This window comes from Hylobates moloch, unplaced genomic scaffold (assembly GCF_009828535.3).
Source record: "Hylobates moloch isolate HMO894 unplaced genomic scaffold, HMol_V3 SCAFFOLD_5, whole genome shotgun sequence".
Taxonomy (NCBI): Eukaryota; Metazoa; Chordata; class Mammalia; order Primates; family Hylobatidae; genus Hylobates; species Hylobates moloch.
The window spans coordinates 93,744,507-93,764,883 of record NW_026652280.1 but is presented as its reverse complement, the minus strand read 5'-3'; the positions used below and the strand labels follow the sequence as shown (position 1 = coordinate 93,764,883).

Genomic DNA, 20,377 nt, shown 5'->3' with positions numbered 1-20,377 from the left:
TTTATGTCTCAGATGTATATATTTCTATATTAAATTTTGAATATAATTTTGTATTTTATGAAATAAAATATCAAGGTTATAGGTCTATGATTTGAATAAACACTTAAAAAACCATCCAATAAGCTACTTATTACCATGAGCGTGTATATGTAATAGGATTGCAATCCATATAAATGACCAAGAGCTGATTATCATGTTTAACATACCTTGATCTCATGTTCAAATGGTTTGATGAAAGGTGAGCCTCTCATTGTCTGAGTTTTTATGATTTGATCATCAAGGATGGCCTGAATCTCATCCACTGAAGAAAGAATACAGACTCCAGTGTCACGATATAGACTTATATGAAAAGCAATATCCTCCCAAGTTCCTATCATTGTATTCATGGCTTTCTCTAATGAAAATTCCTAAAAGGGAGGAATGAAGAAAGAATGGGATGGTGAAGAAAGGACCTTATTTACTATATTGACTTTCCCTAGTGAATTCTGTAAGCATTTGATGTATTACATTATCATTTCCTTAAGATAATCTGTGACTACAGTATAACTTTTTAAGTTAGAAGGTTTTTTCAACAATTTAAAAATTCCTAAGAAGAACGATTATGTAGTTTTAAAGAATTCACTTGCTATGAAAACTACTGCTGTCAATATTAAAAATGGACAAGAGAATAAAATACCTGTAGGACTTTCTCTGAAGTGGCCTTTCTACAGGCAGCCCATAGTGTGAAGATGTTTTCTGTGTACTTGAAGAACCCATCCTTTAGGGCCATACTTACCCTGCTACAACACACACATATCACATGCCACACATACAACAGTAGTCTTAATGAAAAAATTATGTACCAACACTAGCACATCATCCAATGACATCGGAATGTGGCAGAATTAAGAGGAGATCAAAGGAGTCATTTCTCGTCTGGATTCAGGACAAGTAAGCACACACTTTGTCGGGAGGGGAAAGAGTATTTTGTTTTGTTTTTGAGACAGAGTTTCGCTCTTGTCACCCAGGCTGGAGTGCAGTGGTGTGATCTCAGCTCACTGCAACCTCCACCTCCCGGGTTCAAGGGATTCTCCTGCCTCAGCCTCCCGAGTAGCTGGGATTACAGGCACCCACTGCCATGCCCAGATAATTTTTGTATTTTTAGTAGAGACGGGGTCTCACCATGTTGGCCAGGCTGGTCTCAAACTCCTGACCTCAGGTGATCCACCTGTCTCGGCCTCCCACAGTGCTAGGATTACAGGTGTTGAGCTACTGCACCCAGCCGGAGAGTGGTCTTCTATCACTCTCCCCCACCACCTCCCGCTGCTATCCAGTACTATACACATTTAACCCCAACAAAAACTATGATTACTTGATTAATAAAGTCATCACATAAAGTATTTCAGTTGATCTTTATGTTTACCTTGCTTGCACCTGCACTTATCACTTCGAATTGTTCCAAGTATGGGGTAAGGTTTAATTTTAAAACTTTTCTCAGTGTAGTTCCAGAGTCTGGAGTCAAGTCATAGCCTACAATTTCTGACATCTGTTTCCAATGACGAGCTCTCATTCCTGGATTGCACAGAATGGAGACAGTAGGAATATATTCCTAATGGCAAAAAATATAAACAATAATAAGTCACTCATTTGACTTCCACACACATAAGATTCCATAGATGAAGCCTTGATGATATCAGGATTACATTTCTTCAATTTATTTAATATATTTCTATCAGTACAATCAAAACCTCAATTAGATTTGGAAGGAGAGAGATACTAAGAAAATGAACCTAAAGTTCACCTGCAAAAATAAGCATATAAAAATAGCCAGGAAAATTATAAGAGTAAAAAAGAAGAATGAAGGGCCAGGTGCAATGGTTCATGCCTGTAATCCCGGCACTTTGGGAGGTTGGGGTGGGAGGATTGCTTGAGCCCAGGAATTTGAGGTTACAGTGAGCTAAGATAGCAACACTGCACTCTGGCCTGGGTGACAGAGTGAGGCCTTGTCTCTATTTAGAAAAAAAAAAAAAGTATTATTTTAGAAATTCAAATTCATTAAATATACTATTTGCAGAAATGTATAATATATAGTTATAAACACACACACATAGCATGAATGGGGAAAATATCTGTGCCCAAATCCCAAAATGTAACAATGTTTTATCTCTGCTGAGTGATGCCTGCCTTGGCCTCCAAAAGTGCTGGGATTACAGGTATGAGCCACCATGCCTGGCCCCCTATTTTATTTTTATATGAGTCATGTTTTAACTTTGTATAAGTAATAACTTAATATTGTAAATTTTTTTAATTGGAGGACCATAAACTAGCACACTTTTTGTTTTGCTTAGTTAAGGACTTCATTTTAATCTTGCATTGGTTATCACCATCATGTTTTTGCTTATCATCACATATTCCCTAGAATTCATCAGAATATAATATAATAGGCACTCAGTAAGTATTTTTTAAATAAATGAAGTTTTAACATCTAAAAAGTAGAAAGGACATACTCTTTATTTATTTATTTAGACGGAATCTTGCTCCGTCCCCCAGGCTGGAGTGCAGTGATGCGATCTCGGCTCACTGCAACCTCCGCCTTCTGGATTCAAGAGATTCTCCTGCCTCAGCCTCCCAAGTAACTGGGATTATAGCCTCCTGAGTAGCCTCCTGAGTAGCTGGGCCACACAAAAGTGAAAAAACTCCAAGCAGATGAGCAAACAGTAAGAGAATTGGACTTCCACATCTGCATTGCCCCTCCCTCTATTCTGTCTGGTACCAAGAGGGCAGAAAATTTCCCCCCAACTCATTGTTTCTACCCTCATAAGAGCAAGGTCAAAGTGGACAACCAGCTACCCCACCATCCTGGGTTCCCTAGCAGAAGACCTGCCCTGCCTTAACCCACAGGAAGCAACCCCAGTGCCTGAAGGGATAAATAATTCCTGTGGACAAGCAGAGACAAAGGGAGGAGGTGGGACTACCATCCCCAGCCCTGGAAATGTTACTCTGTAAGCCACAGAAGATGCCAAATCAGAGTGGCTATTCTGCAGCACCACACTGTAGGAGGTTCGTCCCACAGGTCTCCTGGGCACAAACTCCTAGCCAGCTTCCCACATTGCCAGAATATACCCTGTGGGACCGTCCCCATTCAGTAAGGGCAGCACTCCCATCAGGTACTAGAGCCAAGCCAAACCTGGGCTTAAGGTGCCACTTGGAGCTGAAAAGGAAGCAGTGACCTAGCAGTAAAGAAACTCTAAGCAAATATATCCAATATAAACCAAAACAAGCCAGACAAAAAACACTGGAATAAATAATACTTCAATGCAAAGACACAGATGTACATCCAGCAAAAACAACAGCAAACAGGGAACCATGATCTCCACAAACAGACGAAGCGAAGAACCAGTAACTGATTCTAACCAGACAGGGATATGTGAGCTCTCTGACCAACAATAAACGACTAAATTCCTAACTAGACTGATCAACAAAAAGGAGAGAAAATTAAAATAATCAATATTTAGAATTAAAAAGGAGTTAGCACTATAGATTCTACAGACATTTAAAAGATAATAAAGAAATGTTATTAGCAACTTTATGGTGACAAAATCAATGACTTAGAAGAAATGGACAAATTCCTTAAAAATACAATCTACCAAAATTAAACACAAAATCTGAATAGCCCCTATATCTATTAAAGAAATTCTCTTTTCCTTCCCCTAGAGGGGGAATTGGCACAGGACTTGCTTCAGCCAATGTAATATGGGTGGATATGAAGTATGTCACAGCTGAGTGGAAGATCTAAACTCAGGTACATGGTTTAGCTCAGCCCTTGCTCTTTCTCTCTAACGCGAGATTGGCCCACATTAGCTCAGGACATAGCCTGTGTCCTGGAAGTTAGAAAACTCAGGAGCAGAACAGGACTGCAACTGGGAGCAGAGACTTAGCTAACCTGTAGTCCTCATGGAATATGAAGAAGAAATAAATAAGTACTTGAAAAATATATATATAGAGAGAGTCTGTTTTCAAAACCTTTCCTACAAACAAAACGTCAGGCTAAATGGTTTCATGAGTGAATGTTTCTCTAAAATAAGAAAGAAATAATACCAATTTATAAAAAACTCTTTCAGAAAATAGAGAAAATAAAACTTCCCAATTTGTTTTATAAGGCCAACATAACCCTGATACCAAAATCTGACAAAGACATTACAAGAAAACTAAGACCAAGATCCTTCCTGAGCATAACCTCAAATATCCTGAATAAAATGTGAACAAATAACAAACTATAAGAGTATTAGAAAAAAATATTTTGGCATGGGGAAGGCATTTTAAACTACAGTTCAGAACACAAGAGCCATAAAGGAAAAGAATAAAAATAATTACATAAAAATAAAAGGCTTCTGCAAGGCAAAAGCTATCATAAGCAAGGTCAAAAAGCAAATAATAAATATTCACATCATAGACAAAGCCTAATCTCCTATATATACAGGAAAAGAAATCAATAAGAAAAAGGTCAATAATTCAACAGAAAAATAGGCAGAGGTAAGTTAAAACAGTTTACAGGAAAAGAAATATAAAACACTCTTAAATATATGAAATATATGAAAATATGCTTAAAACTTTACTTGCAATAAGAGAAATGAAAATTCTCCTAGTAGAGTAGCAAAAACCTAAAGTTTGATGACATTTTGTTATGAAGGTTGATGAGAGTATATATTGATATAACCTCTATGGAGGGTAATTCAACTGTAGATTTTAACCTGGCATTTACTCTTCCACAATTTACCCTGCAGTCACACCTTCAAACACATGCAATTCACACACACACACACACACACACAAACACACACACACACACACACACCAGATTAGTCATACATTATATAGGTCTGAAAAAAATGATGAAGAAGCTCCCTATATACAAGAAGAAAAGGTCTCCAAGATAAATTAAGCAAAACAAAGAAAGAAAATAATATACATTGTATGCTACACTTCATGTAAAAAGAAGGATTAGAATATATACTCACATTGTTGTATATGTAATAAAACTCTGGAACTATACACAAGAAGGTAATAACATTGATCACCTGAGTTATACAGGTGAGAACCATGAGGAGACTTTTCAGATATCTCTTTTTATATTTTTTAGACCACGCAAATGTATTCAACATTGAAAATAATTTTTAAGTTAAAAAAAAATCAGGCAGCCATGGAATCTCTGAGATGAATAGACATAGACAGGAACAATGCTTGAATCCAATCACAGAGTTTGCGCTCTGTGCATGCTGACAGTGGAAATTTAAGGATGTATTACTGACTGTCAAAAAAAAAACTGTTCTTACTCTCTCTTTATAAATGAGAGCACTGAGGCACAAGTGGCTAAATATCTTGCTCAAGGTATGCCACTGCCAAGTGGAGAATTGTGCTATAACTAAGCAGTGTGGTTCCAAATCCTTCCCAATAAACTGTTACCCTATGTTGCTGCACTTAGTATAGGCTAAGTGGTCTGCCCTAGTAAATTTATGCCCTTATTTTTTTTTTGAGACAGGGTCTTACTCTGTTGTGCCCAGGAGTGCGGCAGTATAATCATAGCTCACTGCAACCTCAAACTCCTCAGCTTAAGTGATCCTCCCACCTCAGCCTCCCGAGTAGCTGGGACTTCAGGTGCAGCTGAATTTTTTTTACCATGCCTGGCTAATTTTTTATTTTTTGTAGAGGTAGGGTCTCACTATGTCACCCAGGCTGGTCTTGAACTTCTGGCCTCAAATGATCCTCCTGCCTTGGCCTCCCAAAGCACTGGGATTACAGGTTACAAGTGTCATCCGCTATACCCAGCCTGCTTCCAAACCTTTCTATTTCTCTTCATTAGCACTTGATGATGAGAATAGCTCTATCAAGGCTTTGCTGAGTAATTTTGGAGTCTCGCTCTGTTGCCCAGACTGGGTATGCAGTGGCATGATCTCGGCTCACTGCAACCTCTGCCTCCCGGGTTCAAATGATTCTCCTCCCTCAGCCTCCCAAGTAGCTGGGATTACAGGTATGCACCACCATGCTCAACTAATTTTTTGTATTTTTAGTAGAGAGGTTTCACCATATTAGCCAGGCTGGTCTTGAACTCCTGACCTCAGAATAGGTGATCTGCCTGCCTCAGCCTCCCAAAGTGCTGGAATTACAGGCATAAGCCACCGTGCCTGGCCTTGAGTAATTCTTAAGATTCAGAATCCATAGGTCAACAATTTCTCTGGACTCAAAAGCCTTCATCTACGCATTTTGCAAATGCTAAAATTTTTTAATGTATTCATCTAGAAAATATAGTTATAACCTCATTTCAAGGTTTGGATTATGCTGAATTAATGGTAGGCTATTTTATTATGTTTGTTTAGTTTTATTATAGTAAATTATAAACAACGGTGTACTATTCCTATGTTTTCTGTAGGAAAATGACTTAGTGCCATTTTCAGGAAGTATGCAATCTGCCCTAATAGGTCTGAACAATCTTCTACTGCCTTTCTTGGGCCAGAGGAATTCTTTGCCCCAGTTTTCCAGATCTGGCTTTATATGTGTATTCTCCTTGATCTGCCCCAAATATGGCTGCCATTCACCACCTAACCAGCCTTTCCTACACTCCATAGTGGTGCTTCATGATGATGAGCTAAAGTTGTGGGAATGAGACACCAAAACATCAAAGTTGCAAACAGATGTAATTCAAAAGATGAGAGGAATAAAGTGCCCTCTCTTGCCCTTACCACTTCCTCCCAAAACCAATCACTCAGCTCTGTCACAAGTACCCATGCCTAGAACAGAGGTGGGAGTGAATACATTAAAAAATTTTAGCATTTGCAAAATGCTTAGATGAAGGCTTTTGAGTCCAGAGCTTGACCAAGAGGCTGAGGCATAGCAGAGGAATTTAAAATCTTATTTTTTTCTGATTGTTTCTCCTCAGTACCTTCATTTGGCCATACTCCTTTGATTACAAGTGACAGAGACCCAATTCATTAGCCAAAGGGGAAGAAATAGTGTCTTCTTCTTGAGCCTAGGAGTCTGAGGCTGCAGTGAGCTATGACTGTGCCACTGCACAGTCAACAGAGTGAGACCCTATCTAAAAAGTAATAATAGGCCAGATGTGGTGGCTCATGCCTGTAATCCCAGCACTTTGGGAGGCCAACGTGGACAGATTGCTTGAGCACAGGAGTTTGAGACCAGCCTGGGCAACACAGCAAAACCCTATCTCTTCAAAAAATTAGCCAGGCATGGTGGTACACACCTGTAGCACCAGCTAGAGGTGGGAGGATCGCTTGAGCCCAGGAGGTGGCAGTGGCAGTGAGTCACCACTACACTCCAGCCTGGGCAATAGAGCAAGACCCTGTCTCAAAAATTATTAATAATAATAAATAATAAACATGTAAAACCAGAAGATTGGCTTTATAATTTATATATTACGTAACAGAAAAGCTGAGAAGATAGCTATAACATTAAAATGTTATTATATATATTTATACCTTAAAAGCTTTTATCTGTTCCATGACTGTACTGCACATAGTAATAGTAGCATTCTCTTTTGGTTCTTCTTCAATTTTCTCTTCTTCCAAAGACCGTTTTCTTGCTGCCTTTCTTTTTTCTTGTAATTCTTTCTTTAGCTTCGTTTGGAAAAATTTCAGTGTCTTAAAAATTTCTCGGGAAAACTCTTCCACATCAGCCTCCATGCTTTCCCCATTGAGGTCCAAAAACCCTCCATCCATCCACCTGAATTGAAAGAAAAAATATTATTAAACTCAGACTTTTGAAGTTTGAAGGGGTCTTAGAGATCCTTTAGGCTAGACCCCTTGTTTTTTAAGAGAGAAAAATGAGAGCAAGAGCTGTTAACAGTTTTTTCAGGCACACAAGTAGAGCTGATGGTAGAAAGACAGAACTAAAATAATCATTTTGACTATGCTGCATGTGCTAAAATATGTATCAGATTATAAATGGATGATTAACAGTCCCCAAATAAAATGCAGATTCACATTAGAGAAATGCAAATCAAACCACAATGAGAGACCATCTCCCATCAGCCAGAATGGCTATTATTAAAAAGTAAAACAAAAAAACAAAAAACAGATGTTGTGGAGAAAAGGGAATGCTTATACACTGTTGCACTGTTGGTGGGACTGTAAATTAGCTGAGCCACTGTGGAGAGTAGTTTGGAGATTTTTCAAAGAATTTAAAACAGAACTACCATTTGACCCAGCAATCCCATTACTGGGTATATACCCAAAGGAAAATAATCATTCTGCCAAAAAGACACATGTACTTGTCTGTTCATCACAGCACTATTCACAATAGCAAAGACATGGCGTCAACCTAGGTGCCCATCAACAGTGGATTGAATAAAAAAAAAATTGGTACATATACACCATGGAATACAATGCAACCTTAAAAAAAGAATGAAATCATGCCCTATGCAGCTGAAGGTCATTGTCCTAAGCAAATTGATGCAGGAACAGAAAACCAAATACCTCATGTTCTCAGTTTGAAGTGGGAGCTAAGCCCTGGGTATACCTGAACATAGAGATGGGAACAACAGACACTGGGAACTACTAGAGGTGGGAGAGAGGGAGGGGAGCAAGGGCTGAGAAACTACCTATTAGGTGCTGTGCTCACTACCTGGGAGATAGGATCATTTGTACCCCAAATATCAGTGTCATGCAATATACCCATGAAACAAACCTGCACATGTTTCCGAATCTAAAATAAAAGTGGAAATTATAAAACAAAAATAAAAATAAAATGCAATTTGACTCCATTCTTCTAATTTTGGGGGTAAACATTAGTGAAATTAATCTATTGTATTAAAAAGGGAATTGACTCTCAGAAACCAAAATGACAACTCATATATATAATTTTTTCATGTCAGAAGGGTAATGTGCCAACATTGTAACAACGTTTGAGGGAAGCACATCTCTCACACATGAGCATGAAAATCCAATCATTATGCTCATAAACCAGAAAAGGATCTCAGATATATATAACTAAGGTTATATATATATAACCTTAGTAAGGTTAGTGGGACCTTAGCAGCAGTGGATGCTTCTCCTATATGGTACCTGGTTCTCTTTCAAATGGACATATAAATCCTACTTTTAAACACTTAATCAAAAAAAATCAATTTATATTTTACAAATTATTTTCTATCATTTGCTTGATTTTTATTACATTACCAGCAATTACCGTTTTTCTGATCGTTGCCACTTCAAAACAAAATTAAAAAACTTCTGATAGGGCTCAATGTTAACTTTTAATTTATCCAGTTCAGGATATTTTGTCAATTCCCACTTGAAAAGTTCCTCTTCTTTATTAATAAACTGCACTGCTTCTTCAGATTCCTGAATACGTTTTTGTAGTTGTCTTACATCTGTCACATACTGAAAGCAAATTTTTTGTCTTAAAAAATATTCAAGTAATGTTATAAAAAGAAAATCATATGATACTGTGTACAATATGTCCTTGTATTTATACAACAAGTTTATTTTTAGGCTGGAGTGCAGTGGCGTGATCCGGGCTCACTGCAACCTCTGCCCCGCTGGTTCAAGCGATCCTCCCGCCTCAGCCTACTGAGTAGCTGGGACTACAGATGCGGACCACCACGCCCAGCTAATTTTTGTATTTTTAGTAGAGACGGGGTTTTGCCATGTTGGCTAGGCTGCTCTCGAACTCCTGACCTCAGGTGATCTGCCCACCTCAGCCTCCCAAAGTGCTGGGATTACAGGAGTGAGCCACTGTGGCCGGCCTATAGAGCAACTTTAAATATTAACTTCACAACATAACTATGATTGAGAGCAAAAGGTACGATTATGCCTACTCTACAAATAGAGAACGGAGTCACAAGAAAGATAACATAGTTCCGGTTTTGGGCCTAAGAGTCAGGTCTTTGTTTGCCAGCCTGGGCAACGTGGCAAAACCCCATCTCTACAAGAAAATACAAAAAATTAGCAGGGCATGGTGGCACACGCCTGTTAGTCCCAGCTACTCAGGAGGCTGAGACTACATATAAAGTATTTAAATAAATATTTACGTATTTTACTATATATTATAGTATTAGATAAATATATATGTATATATGTAATATATAGAAAAATATGGGTAAACACAAAAAAATAGTAAACTTATATTTTTCTATATTTTTAAATTTATGTTAACATGTCCTGTATGACTCTATGGGCTGGCCATAGCTATTGTCTCATATATTTATCAGACCTGTTGCATGCGCTCCAGCTCTGCAAATTCTGTAAACTCCCCCATGCGGCGTGATTCCTTTTCTATTTCCAAAATAAGTTTCTCTCTCTTGGCCATTAGTTCATTTTCTTTTTTATGTTTAGCATTCTCAATTAGCTTTTTAAAAGACAATTTGATCATGTTAGTTAATCTGTAACAAAGAATTACCAAGTCAGAAATCCAAATACTGTGTATAACAATAAAAACCATCAGAGAAGTAAAAATTGAGTACAAAAATAAAACAATGCCTATAATTACTAATATAAAAATGCAAAGAATAATAAACCACACAGAAAAACATTCCTAGATCTCCAAAGTGACTTTAACAACTCATATTCATTAATCAAATACTTTATTTAACAGATTCTAGGATAATAATAAAATTACCATTTATTGAGCATGTGCCATGTATCAAGAACTATTAAATACCTTACCTACATTATTACTGGTATTATTAGTCTCATTTCAGAGAAAAGAAATTGAATCTTATGGAAGTCACGTTCATGTTCACAAAATCATAAAAATCAAAATCTGGATTAGAATCTTGGTTTATCTGATTGAAGGCCACGCTTTTTATTACAATACCACCTTACCTCCCAATTCAGGTTAAACCGATTTACATTAGGACTTTTTCAATATCTGAAATATATTCAGTCTGATATAAAATTGTAAATTTTATCACTGTGATATTGAACTATTTAATTTCTCTGAGTCTCATATTTCTCATCTATAAAATGGAAGAAATGGGAGCACATGGGATTTTTATGAGAGTTAAATAATTGAATAAATGGAAAGCACTTTCTCAGTTAAGTGCTTCTATTATTAATTTATATAATAGTTCTGACTTTCTAAATGTCAGCCCCACTACTTACCAGACCTTGTGAGTTAAGCCTAACAGCTTGTCTTAAGCCTAGAGGACCATAAGTGTGGCCAGTCTCAAACTCATATTGACACACAAAATTATTTTTAAAGTTAGATGGCCAGGAGATATGAAAATTAAATGTGAATGATGTGCTTGAAATGTCAGATTACAAAAATACATACCGAAAAATATATTTACCTCATCATTTTCATCAAAGATGAGATTAATTTTCCTAGGCCACATGAGGACAGTTGCATTTAAAGCTAAGTCTTCTTGAGGAAACAGGAAAACATCTAAAAAGTAACTCATTTGGCGTTTAGATTCCTACAAAAGAAACTCTGGATATAATATGTCATATAGAAAATCTAAGTCATTATGAAAAAGAGAAGAACCAACAACAATCTCTAATACCCTTTCAGATTCCAATTTGACTCAGATTATTAACTGATATTTTATATATCACCCAAACCAGATGGGTATTTCAATAGCTGCAGTATTATTTATCTTGCTTCATGCCACATAATTGTATACTTTTATGGTAGAAATAAGGCTTTTAAAAAGTTTTCACTTGCAGTTGATTTAACATAAAGGAACTTTTGGTCCTCCCTTGTTTATGACTGAAAAACATAATTAAATCTTCAGAAGTCCTTTAATTTTGATTTTAAAGGATTTTAAATTATTTTATTCTTATAAATTTTTTTATTTTTGAATCTTTGATGACAAAGATTTTAGTATCTTTTCTTTCGTTTTGTATCTTCACTGACATCACCACCTTTTTGGCCTACTTCACATGTTGCTCTATGAAATAGTCCAGAATATCGCGGTATGTAATAGTTCAGAAAAAGTTGGAGGTGAGTTGGCCAGGTACGGTAGCTCACACCTGTAATCCCAGCACTTTGGGAAGCTGAGGCGGGTGGATCACCTGAGGTCAGGAGTTAGAGACCAACCTGGCCAACATGGTGAACCCCCATCTCTACTAAAAATACAAAAATTAGCTGGGCGTGGAGACGCACGTCTGTAGTCCCAGCTACCTGGAGGCTGAGGCAGGAGAATTGCTTGAACCCAGGAGGCAGAGGTTGCAGTGGGCCGAGATTGTGCCACTGCACTCCAGCCTGGACGACAGAGTGAGACTCCGTCTCAAAAAAAAAAAAAGTTGGAGGTGAGTTGCAAAGAAAAAAAACTCTTAAAACAATAGATTATCTGAGTAGACAGGTTGAATATTTTTACCCTCTGTATCTTTCATTGCTCTATAAGCTGTACTGTAGTACTAATTTTTAAGAATTGAAATACAGATTCAAAGGCAAATTTAAGGTTTTTGATTTTATATTATACATATGTATATGTATATATATACATCTATATACAATATAGATATAAAATTATGTATTGAAAATAACATTAAATATGTATTTTGTACATTCTATATCTTATGTATATAGAATGCACATAGAAATAAAACTTTAAAATAAAAAACAATCCATGTAATTCATTATATTATAGATTAAAGAGAAAAAGCATATGATCACCACAGCAGATGCAAAAAAGCATGTAGTGAAATTCAAAGTCCACTCATACTAATTTTTCTTTTCAAAAAACCTAGTAGCACATCAACAATAGAAGGGAATTTATTAATCTGGCAAAAGTACCTGTATAAAACCTACGACAAATGTCATACTTAATAGTAAAATCTTGAAAGCTTTCCCCTTAAGGTTGGGATAAAGATGGGAAACCTGCCATCCACTGCTATTCAACATTGTACTAGAGTCCCAGACAGTTCATTGTTGCAAAGAAAATACAGTTTTGCAAATGTGTAACATTTGATCAGGAAAAACAAAACTGTCATTATTTCCAAGTTGTATAATGGTATATGCAGATATTCCAAAATAATCTTCAGATAAAACTATTAAAATTAAGAAGAGAAATTTAAAATATATAAAAATATTAAAGTTAAAATTTTTTTTTTGAGACGGAGTTTCACTCTTGTTGCCCAGGCTAGAGTGCAATGGTGCAATTTCGGCTCACTGCAACCTCCGCCTCCCATATTCAAGTGATTCTCTTGCCTCAGCCGCCCAAGTAGCTGGGATTACAGGCATGTGCCACCACGCCCAGCTAACTTTTTGTATTTAGCAGAGACAGGGTTTCACCATGTTGGTCAGGCTGGTCTCGAACTCCTGACCTCAGGTGATCCACCCACGTCGGCCTCCCAAAGTGCTAGGATTTTAGGCATGAGCCACTGTGCAGGGCCTAAAGTTCAAATTTTTAAATAGAAAAGTTTAAAAGAAAAATTGAGCGATGGGTATTAAATTAGTATATAAAAATAAATTTTGGTGGAGCATGGTAGCTCACGCCTGTAATCCCAGCACTTTAGGAGGCCAAGTCGGGCAGATCATGAGGTCAAGAGATGGAGACCATCCTGGCCAACATGGTGAAACCCTGTCTCTACTAAAAATACAAAAATTAGCTGGCTGTGGTGGTGCTAGCTGGGTGTGGTGGCGTGTGCCTGTAGTCCCAGCTACTCAGGAGGATGAGACAGGAGAATCTCTTGAACCCGGGAGGCAGAGGTTGCAGTAAGCCGGGATCGCGCCATTGCACTCCAGCCTGGTGACAGAGCAAGACTCTTTCTCAAAAAAAAAAAAAAAAGGCCAGTGGAACAGAACAAGCTGCCTCAAAACAGATCTACACATATATGGACACAGTGGGGATGGTCTCTTCAATAAATATGTAATTGCTCATCTATATGGGAAAATATTTAAATTGGACCTCACATTATTTACAGAAATAAATTTTCAGGATTGAAACCTAAATCTCAAAAGCAAAACTAAACAGCTTCTAGAAAAGGGTGGAAGAAAAATATCTTTGAACCAAGGTAGGAAAGGATTTCTTTTTTTTTGAGACGGAGTCTCGCTCTGTCACCCAGGCTGGAGTGCAGTGGCGCAATCTCGGCTCACTGCAAGCTCCGCCTCCCGGGTTCACGCCATTCTCCTGCCTCAGCCTCTCCGAGTAGCTGGGACTACAGGCGCCCGCCACCACGCCCGGCTAATTTTTTGTATTTTTAGTAGAGACGGGGTTTCAGCGTGGTCTCGATCTCCTGACCTCGTGATCCGCCCACCTCGGCCTCCCAAAGTGCTGGGATTACAAGCGTGAGCCACCGCGCCCGGCCCAAGGATTTCTTAAATAAAACACAGAAAGCACTAGGTATAAAATAAAAGATTGCTCCATTTAACTGCACTAAAATTAAGGCAACATGGCAAGACCTTGTCTCCAACAGGAAGAAAGAAAGAGAGAAAGAAAGAGAGAGACAGAAAGAGAGAGAGAGAAAGAGAGAGAAAAAAGAAAGAAAGAGAAAGAAAGGAAAAGAAAGAAAGAAAGAAAAAAGGAAAGATTGCTCCATTTATTATAAAATAAAAGATTGCTCCATTCAACTGCATTAAAATTAAGGACTTCTGTTCATCAAAAACACCATTAAAAAGTTAAATTACAGAGTGAATAAAAAGATACCTAATAATATATTAAAAATTACTACATTGAACTGTATACTTAAAAACGGTTAAAATGGTAAATTTTTTGTTATGTTCATTTTACCACTTTTTTAACTGCTACAAATCAATAAGGAAAAGGTACATAACCCAAAAAAATAAAGGAGCAAAATGTATGTACTATCATTTCACAAAAGAGGCACTCCAAATAGCCAATAAGCATATGAAAAGTATTCAAATTCATTTCTTTTTAGGAAAATGCAAATTGAAAATACCATAACTTTCACTCAATAGACTGGCAAAATTTAAACCATCTCACAATTGCAAGTAAGAATGTTAAAATAATAGACACTTTGTGCACTGCTAATAGGAGTCTAAAACTGGAACTACTTAGAAAAGAATTTTGCCTTAATTAGTAAAGGTGAATAAAAGCATATCTTATAACACCTGGAAGAAATGAATGAATGTGTGCACTGGGATACATGTGTAAAAATGTTCACAGAAGCATTGCCAGTAATATCAAAAGCAGAAACAACCAAATATCCAGAACAGTAAAATTTTTAAAATAAATTATTGTATACAATGTGGAATGGATACAATATCAAATGGAATACTAGACAGCAATGAAAATCAGCTAAAGTTAAGGAACAATGACATTACTAACATAACACTGACAAGAGGCAAAAGAATATAAACAGTATGATTCCCTTTACATAAAGACCAAAATCAGAAGAAATTAACTATATTGATTAGAAATGCAAGTTTAAGTTGTATAACTATTAAAAAAAACAAGGAAGTAATCACTATAAAAATCAGAATGGGCCAGGCACAGTGGCTCATGCCTGTAATCCTAGCACTTTGGGAGGCTGAGGCGGGCAGATCATAAAGTCAGGAGTTCCAGACCAGCCTGGCCAATATGGTGAAGCCCCGTCTCTACTAAAAATACAAAAATTAGCCGGGCGTAGTGGCGGGTGCCTGTAGTCCCAGCTACTCGGGAGACCGAGGCAGGAGAATCACTTGAACACGGGAGAGGTTGCAGTGAGCCAAAACCTCACCACTGCACTCCAGCCTTAGTGACAGAGCGAGACTCTGTCTCAAAAAAATAAAAAATTAAAAATTAAAAAAAATCAGAAAAGTGCCAACATCCAGAAGATGAGGGATTATGATGGGCTTCTAGAGTGTTGGCAAGGTTCTATTTATTTTCCTAGGTGGTAATTACTGGCTGTTTACTTTAGAACATTCCAAACTGTACAATTTGTGTTTTATGTAATTTTGGTATATGTGTTGTTTAACATTTTTAAAAGTTTTTTAAACAAAGAATAAGAGTAAAATATAGGTAAATAGGTACATAATCTTGTGCTAGAAAAGGTAAAAGCATATCATTAAATGCAGAAACTATAAAAGAAAAAAATATTTTTAAAAATCTACATTGTTTAAGGATATACACACAACTGGTTAAACTAAAGAAATTCAAAGCTAAGGGGGTGGAGCCAAGATGGCCGAATAGGAACAGCTCCAGTCTACAGCTCCCAGCGTGAGCGATGCAGAAGATGGGTGATTTTTGCATTTCCAACAGAGGTACCATGTTCATCTCACCGGGGAATGTTGGAAAGTGGGTGCAGGACAGTGGATGCAGCGCACCGAGCGTGAGCCGAAGCATGGTGAGGCATCGCCTCACCCAGGGAACGCAAGGGGTCAGGGAATTCCCTTTCCTTGTCAAAGAAAGGGGTGACAGACAGCACCTGGAAAATCAGGTCACTCCCACCCTAATACTGCTCTTTTCCAACGGTCTTAGCAAACAGCACACCAGGAGATCATATCCTGCGGACAGAGCCTCGCTCATTGCTAGCACAGCAGTCTGAGATCAAACTGCAAGGCGGCAGAGAGGCTGGGGGAGGGGCGCCCGCCATTGCCGGGGCTTGAGTAGGCAAACAAAGTGGCCGGGAAGCTCGAACTGGGTGGAGCCCACGGCAGCTCAAGGAGGCCTGCCTGCCTCTGTAGGCTCCACCTCTGGGGACAGGGCACAGACAAACAAAAGGCAGCAGAATCCTCTGCAGACTTAAATGTCCCTGTCTGACAACTTTGAAGAGAGTAGTGGTTCTCCCAGCATGCAGCTGGGGATCTGAGAACGGACAGACTGCCTCCTCAAGTGGGTCCCTGACCCCCAAGTAGCCTAACTGGGAGGCACCCCCAAGTAGGGGCAGACTGACACTTCACACAGCCGGGTACTCCTCTGAGACAAAACTTCCAGAGGAATGATCAGGCAGCAACATTTGCTGTTCACCAATATCCGCTGTTCTGCAGCCACCGCTGCTGATACCCAGGCAAACAGGGTCTGGAGTGGACCTCCAGCAAACTCCAGCAGACCTGCAGCTGAGGGTCCTGACTGTTAGAAGGAAAACTAACGAACAGAAAGGACATCCACACCAAAACCCCTTCTGTACGTTATCATCATCAAAGACCAAAGGTAGATAAAACCACAAAGATGGGGAAAAAACAGAGCAGAAAAACTGGAAACTCTAAAAATCAGAGCGCCTCTCCTCCTCCAAAGGAACACAGCTCCTCACCAGCAATGGAACAAAGCTGGATGGAGAATGACTTTGACGAGTTGAGAGATGAAGTCTTCAGATGATGAAACTACTCCGAGCTAAAGGAGGAAGTTCGAACCCATGGCAAAGAAGTTAAAGACCTTGAAAAAAAATTAGATGAATGGCTAACTGGAATAACCAATGCAGAGAAGTCCTTAAAGGAGCTGATGGAGCTGAAAACCAAGGCACAAGAACTACGTGACGAATCCACAAGCCTCAGTAGCCGATTCGATCAACTGGAAGAAAGGGTATCAGTGATGGAAGATCAAATGAATGAAATGAAGTGACAAGAGAAGTTTAGAGAAAAAAGAATAAAAAGAAATGAAAAAAGTCTCCAAGAAATATGGGACTATGTGAAAAGACCATATCTACATCTGATTGGTGTACCTGAAAGTGACGGGGAGAATGGAACCAAGTTGGAAAACACTCTGCAGGATATTATCCAGGTGAACTTCCCCAATCTAGCAAGGCAGGCCAACATTCAAATTCAGGAAATACAGAGAACGCCACAAAGATACTCCTCTAGAAGAGCAACTCCAAGACACATAATTGTCAGATTCACCAAAGTTGAAATGAAGGAAAAAATGTTAAGGGCAGCCAGAGAGAAAGGTCGGGTTACCAACAAAGGGAAGCCCATCAGATTAACAGCTGAGCTCTCGGCAGAAACTCTACAAGCCAGAAGAGAGTGGGGGCCAATATTCAACATTCTTACAGAAAAGAATTTTCAACCCAGAATTTCATATCCAGCCAAACTAAGCTTCATAAGTGAAGGAGAAATAAAATCCTTTACAGACAAGCAAATGCTGAGAGATTTTGTCACCACCAGGCCTGCCCTAAAAGAGCTCCTGAAGGAAGCACTAAACATGGAAAGGAACAACCGGTACCAGCCACTGCAAAAACATGCCAAATTGTAAAGACCATCGAGGCTAGGAAGAAACTGTATCAAGTAATGAGCAAAATAACCAGCTAACATCTTAATGACAGGAAAAAATTCACACATAACAATATTAACCTTAAATGTAAATGGGCTAAATGCTCCAATTAAAAGACACAGACTGGCAAATTGGATAGAGTCAAGACCCATCAGTGTGCTGTATTCAGGAAACCCATCTCACGTGCAGAGACACACTAGGCTCAAAATAAAGGGATGGAGGAAGATCTACCAAGCAAATGGAAAACAAAAAAAGGCAGGGGTTGCAATCCTAGTCTCTGATAAAACCGACTTTAAACCAACAAAGATCAAAAGAGACAAAGAAGGCCATTACATAATGGTAAAGGGATCAATTCAACAAGAAGAGCTAACTATCCTAAATATATATGCACCCAATACAGGAGCACCCAGATTCATAAAGCAAGTCCTTAGAGACCTACAAAGAGACTTAGACTCCCACACAATAATAACGGGAGACTTTAAAACCCCACTGCCAACATTAGACAGATCAGTGAGACAGAAAGTTAACAAGGATATCCAGGAATTGAACTCAGCTCTGCAACAAGCAGACCTAATAGACATCTACAGAACTCTCCACCCCAAATCAACAGAATATACATTCTTCTCAGCACCACACCACACTTATTCCAAAATTGACCACATAGTTGGAAGTAAAGCACTCCTCAACAAATATAAAAGAACAGAAATTATAACAAACTGTCTCTCAGACCACAGTGCAATCAAACTAGAACTCAGGATTAAGAAACTCACTCAAAACTGCTCAACTACATGGAAACTGAAAAACCTGCTCCTGAATGACTACTGGGTACATAACGAAATGAAGGCAGAAATAAAGATGTTCTTTGAAACCAACGAGAACAAAGACACAACATACCAGAATCTCTGGGACACATTTAAAGCAGTGTGTAGAGGGAAATTTATAGCACTAAATGACCACATGAGAAAGCAGGAAAGTTCTAAAATTGACGCCCTAACATCACAATTAAAAGAACTAGAGAAGCAAGAGCAAACACATTCCAAAGCTAGCAGAAGGCAAGAAATAACTAAGATCAGAGCAGAACTGAAGGAAATAGAGACCAAAAAAACCCTTCAAAAAATCAATGAATCCAGGAGCTGGTTTTTTGAAAAGATCAACAAAATTGATAGACCGCTAGCAAGACTAATAAAGAAGAAAAGAGAGAAGAATCAAATAGACACAATAAAAAATGATAAAGGGGATATCACCACCGATCCCACAGAAATACAAACTACCATCAGAGAATACTATAAACACCTCTACGCAAATAAACTAGAAAATCTAGAAGAAATGGATAAATTCCTCGACACATACACCCTCCCAAGACTAAACCAGGAAGAAGTTGAATCTCTGAATAGACCAATAACAGGCTCGGAAATTGAGGCAATAATTAATAGCTTACCAACCAAAAAAAGTCCAGGACCGGATGGATTCACAGCCGAATTCTACCAGAGGTATAAGGAGGAGCTGGTACTATTCCTTCTGAAACTATTCCAATCAATAGGAAAAGAGGGAATCCTCCCTAACTCATTTTATGAGGCCAGCATCATCCTGATACCAAAGCCTGGCAGAGACACAACAAAAAAAGAGAATTTTAGACCAATATCCCTGATGAACATCGATGCACAAATCCTCAACAAAATACTGGCAAACCAAATCCAGCAGCACATCAAAAAGCTTATCCACCATGATCAAGTAGGCTTTATCCCTGGGATGCAAGGCTGGTTCAACATACACAAATCAATAAATGTCATCCAGCATATAAACAGAACCAATGACAAAATTATCTCAATAGATGCAGAAAAGGCCTTTGACAAAATTCAACAGCCCCTCATGCTAAAAACTCTCAATAAATTCGGTATTGATGGGATGTATCTCAAAATAATAAGAGCTATCTATGACAAACCCACAGCCAATATCATACTGAATGGGCAAAAACTGGAAGCATTCTCTTCGAAAACTGGCAGAAGACAGGGTTGCCCTCTCTCATCACTCCTATTCAACATACTGTTAGAAGTTCTGGCCAGGGCAATCAGGCAGGAGAAGGAAATAAAGGGTATTCAATTAGGAAAAGAGGAAGTCAAATTGTCCCTGTTTGCAGATGACATGATTATACATCTAGAAAACCCCATCATCTCAGCCCAAAATCTCCTTAAGCTGATAGGCAACTTCAGCAAAGTCTCAGGATACAAAATCAATGTGCAAAAATCACAAGCATTCTTATACACCAATAACAGACAAACAGAGAGCCAAATCATGAGT

At 38.4% G+C, this 20,377-nt stretch overlaps 1 protein-coding gene and 1 non-coding gene across 2 annotated transcripts in view; both read right to left on the bottom strand.

The window, feature by feature from the left end:
- Nucleotides 1–20,377, bottom strand: part of DNAH12 (dynein axonemal heavy chain 12) — a 258,401-nt gene that overhangs the window by 162,350 nt on the left and 75,674 nt on the right. The window contains exons 15-20 of the mRNA XM_058439110.1: nucleotides 11,282–11,407; nucleotides 10,204–10,338; nucleotides 9,178–9,371; nucleotides 7,470–7,713; nucleotides 1,403–1,588; nucleotides 207–407 (exon numbers count right to left, since the gene is read on the bottom strand). Of these exons, the coding sequence (XP_058295093.1) occupies nucleotides 207–407; nucleotides 1,403–1,588; nucleotides 7,470–7,713; nucleotides 9,178–9,371; nucleotides 10,204–10,338; nucleotides 11,282–11,407 (1,086 nt within the window). The remainder of the gene's footprint in view (nucleotides 1–206; nucleotides 408–1,402; nucleotides 1,589–7,469; nucleotides 7,714–9,177; nucleotides 9,372–10,203; nucleotides 10,339–11,281; nucleotides 11,408–20,377) is intronic.
- Nucleotides 8,858–8,963, bottom strand: LOC116470091 (small nucleolar RNA U13). Its single transcript, XR_004248520.1, has one exon. It is a non-coding gene; the product is annotated as a small nucleolar RNA U13 (small nucleolar RNA).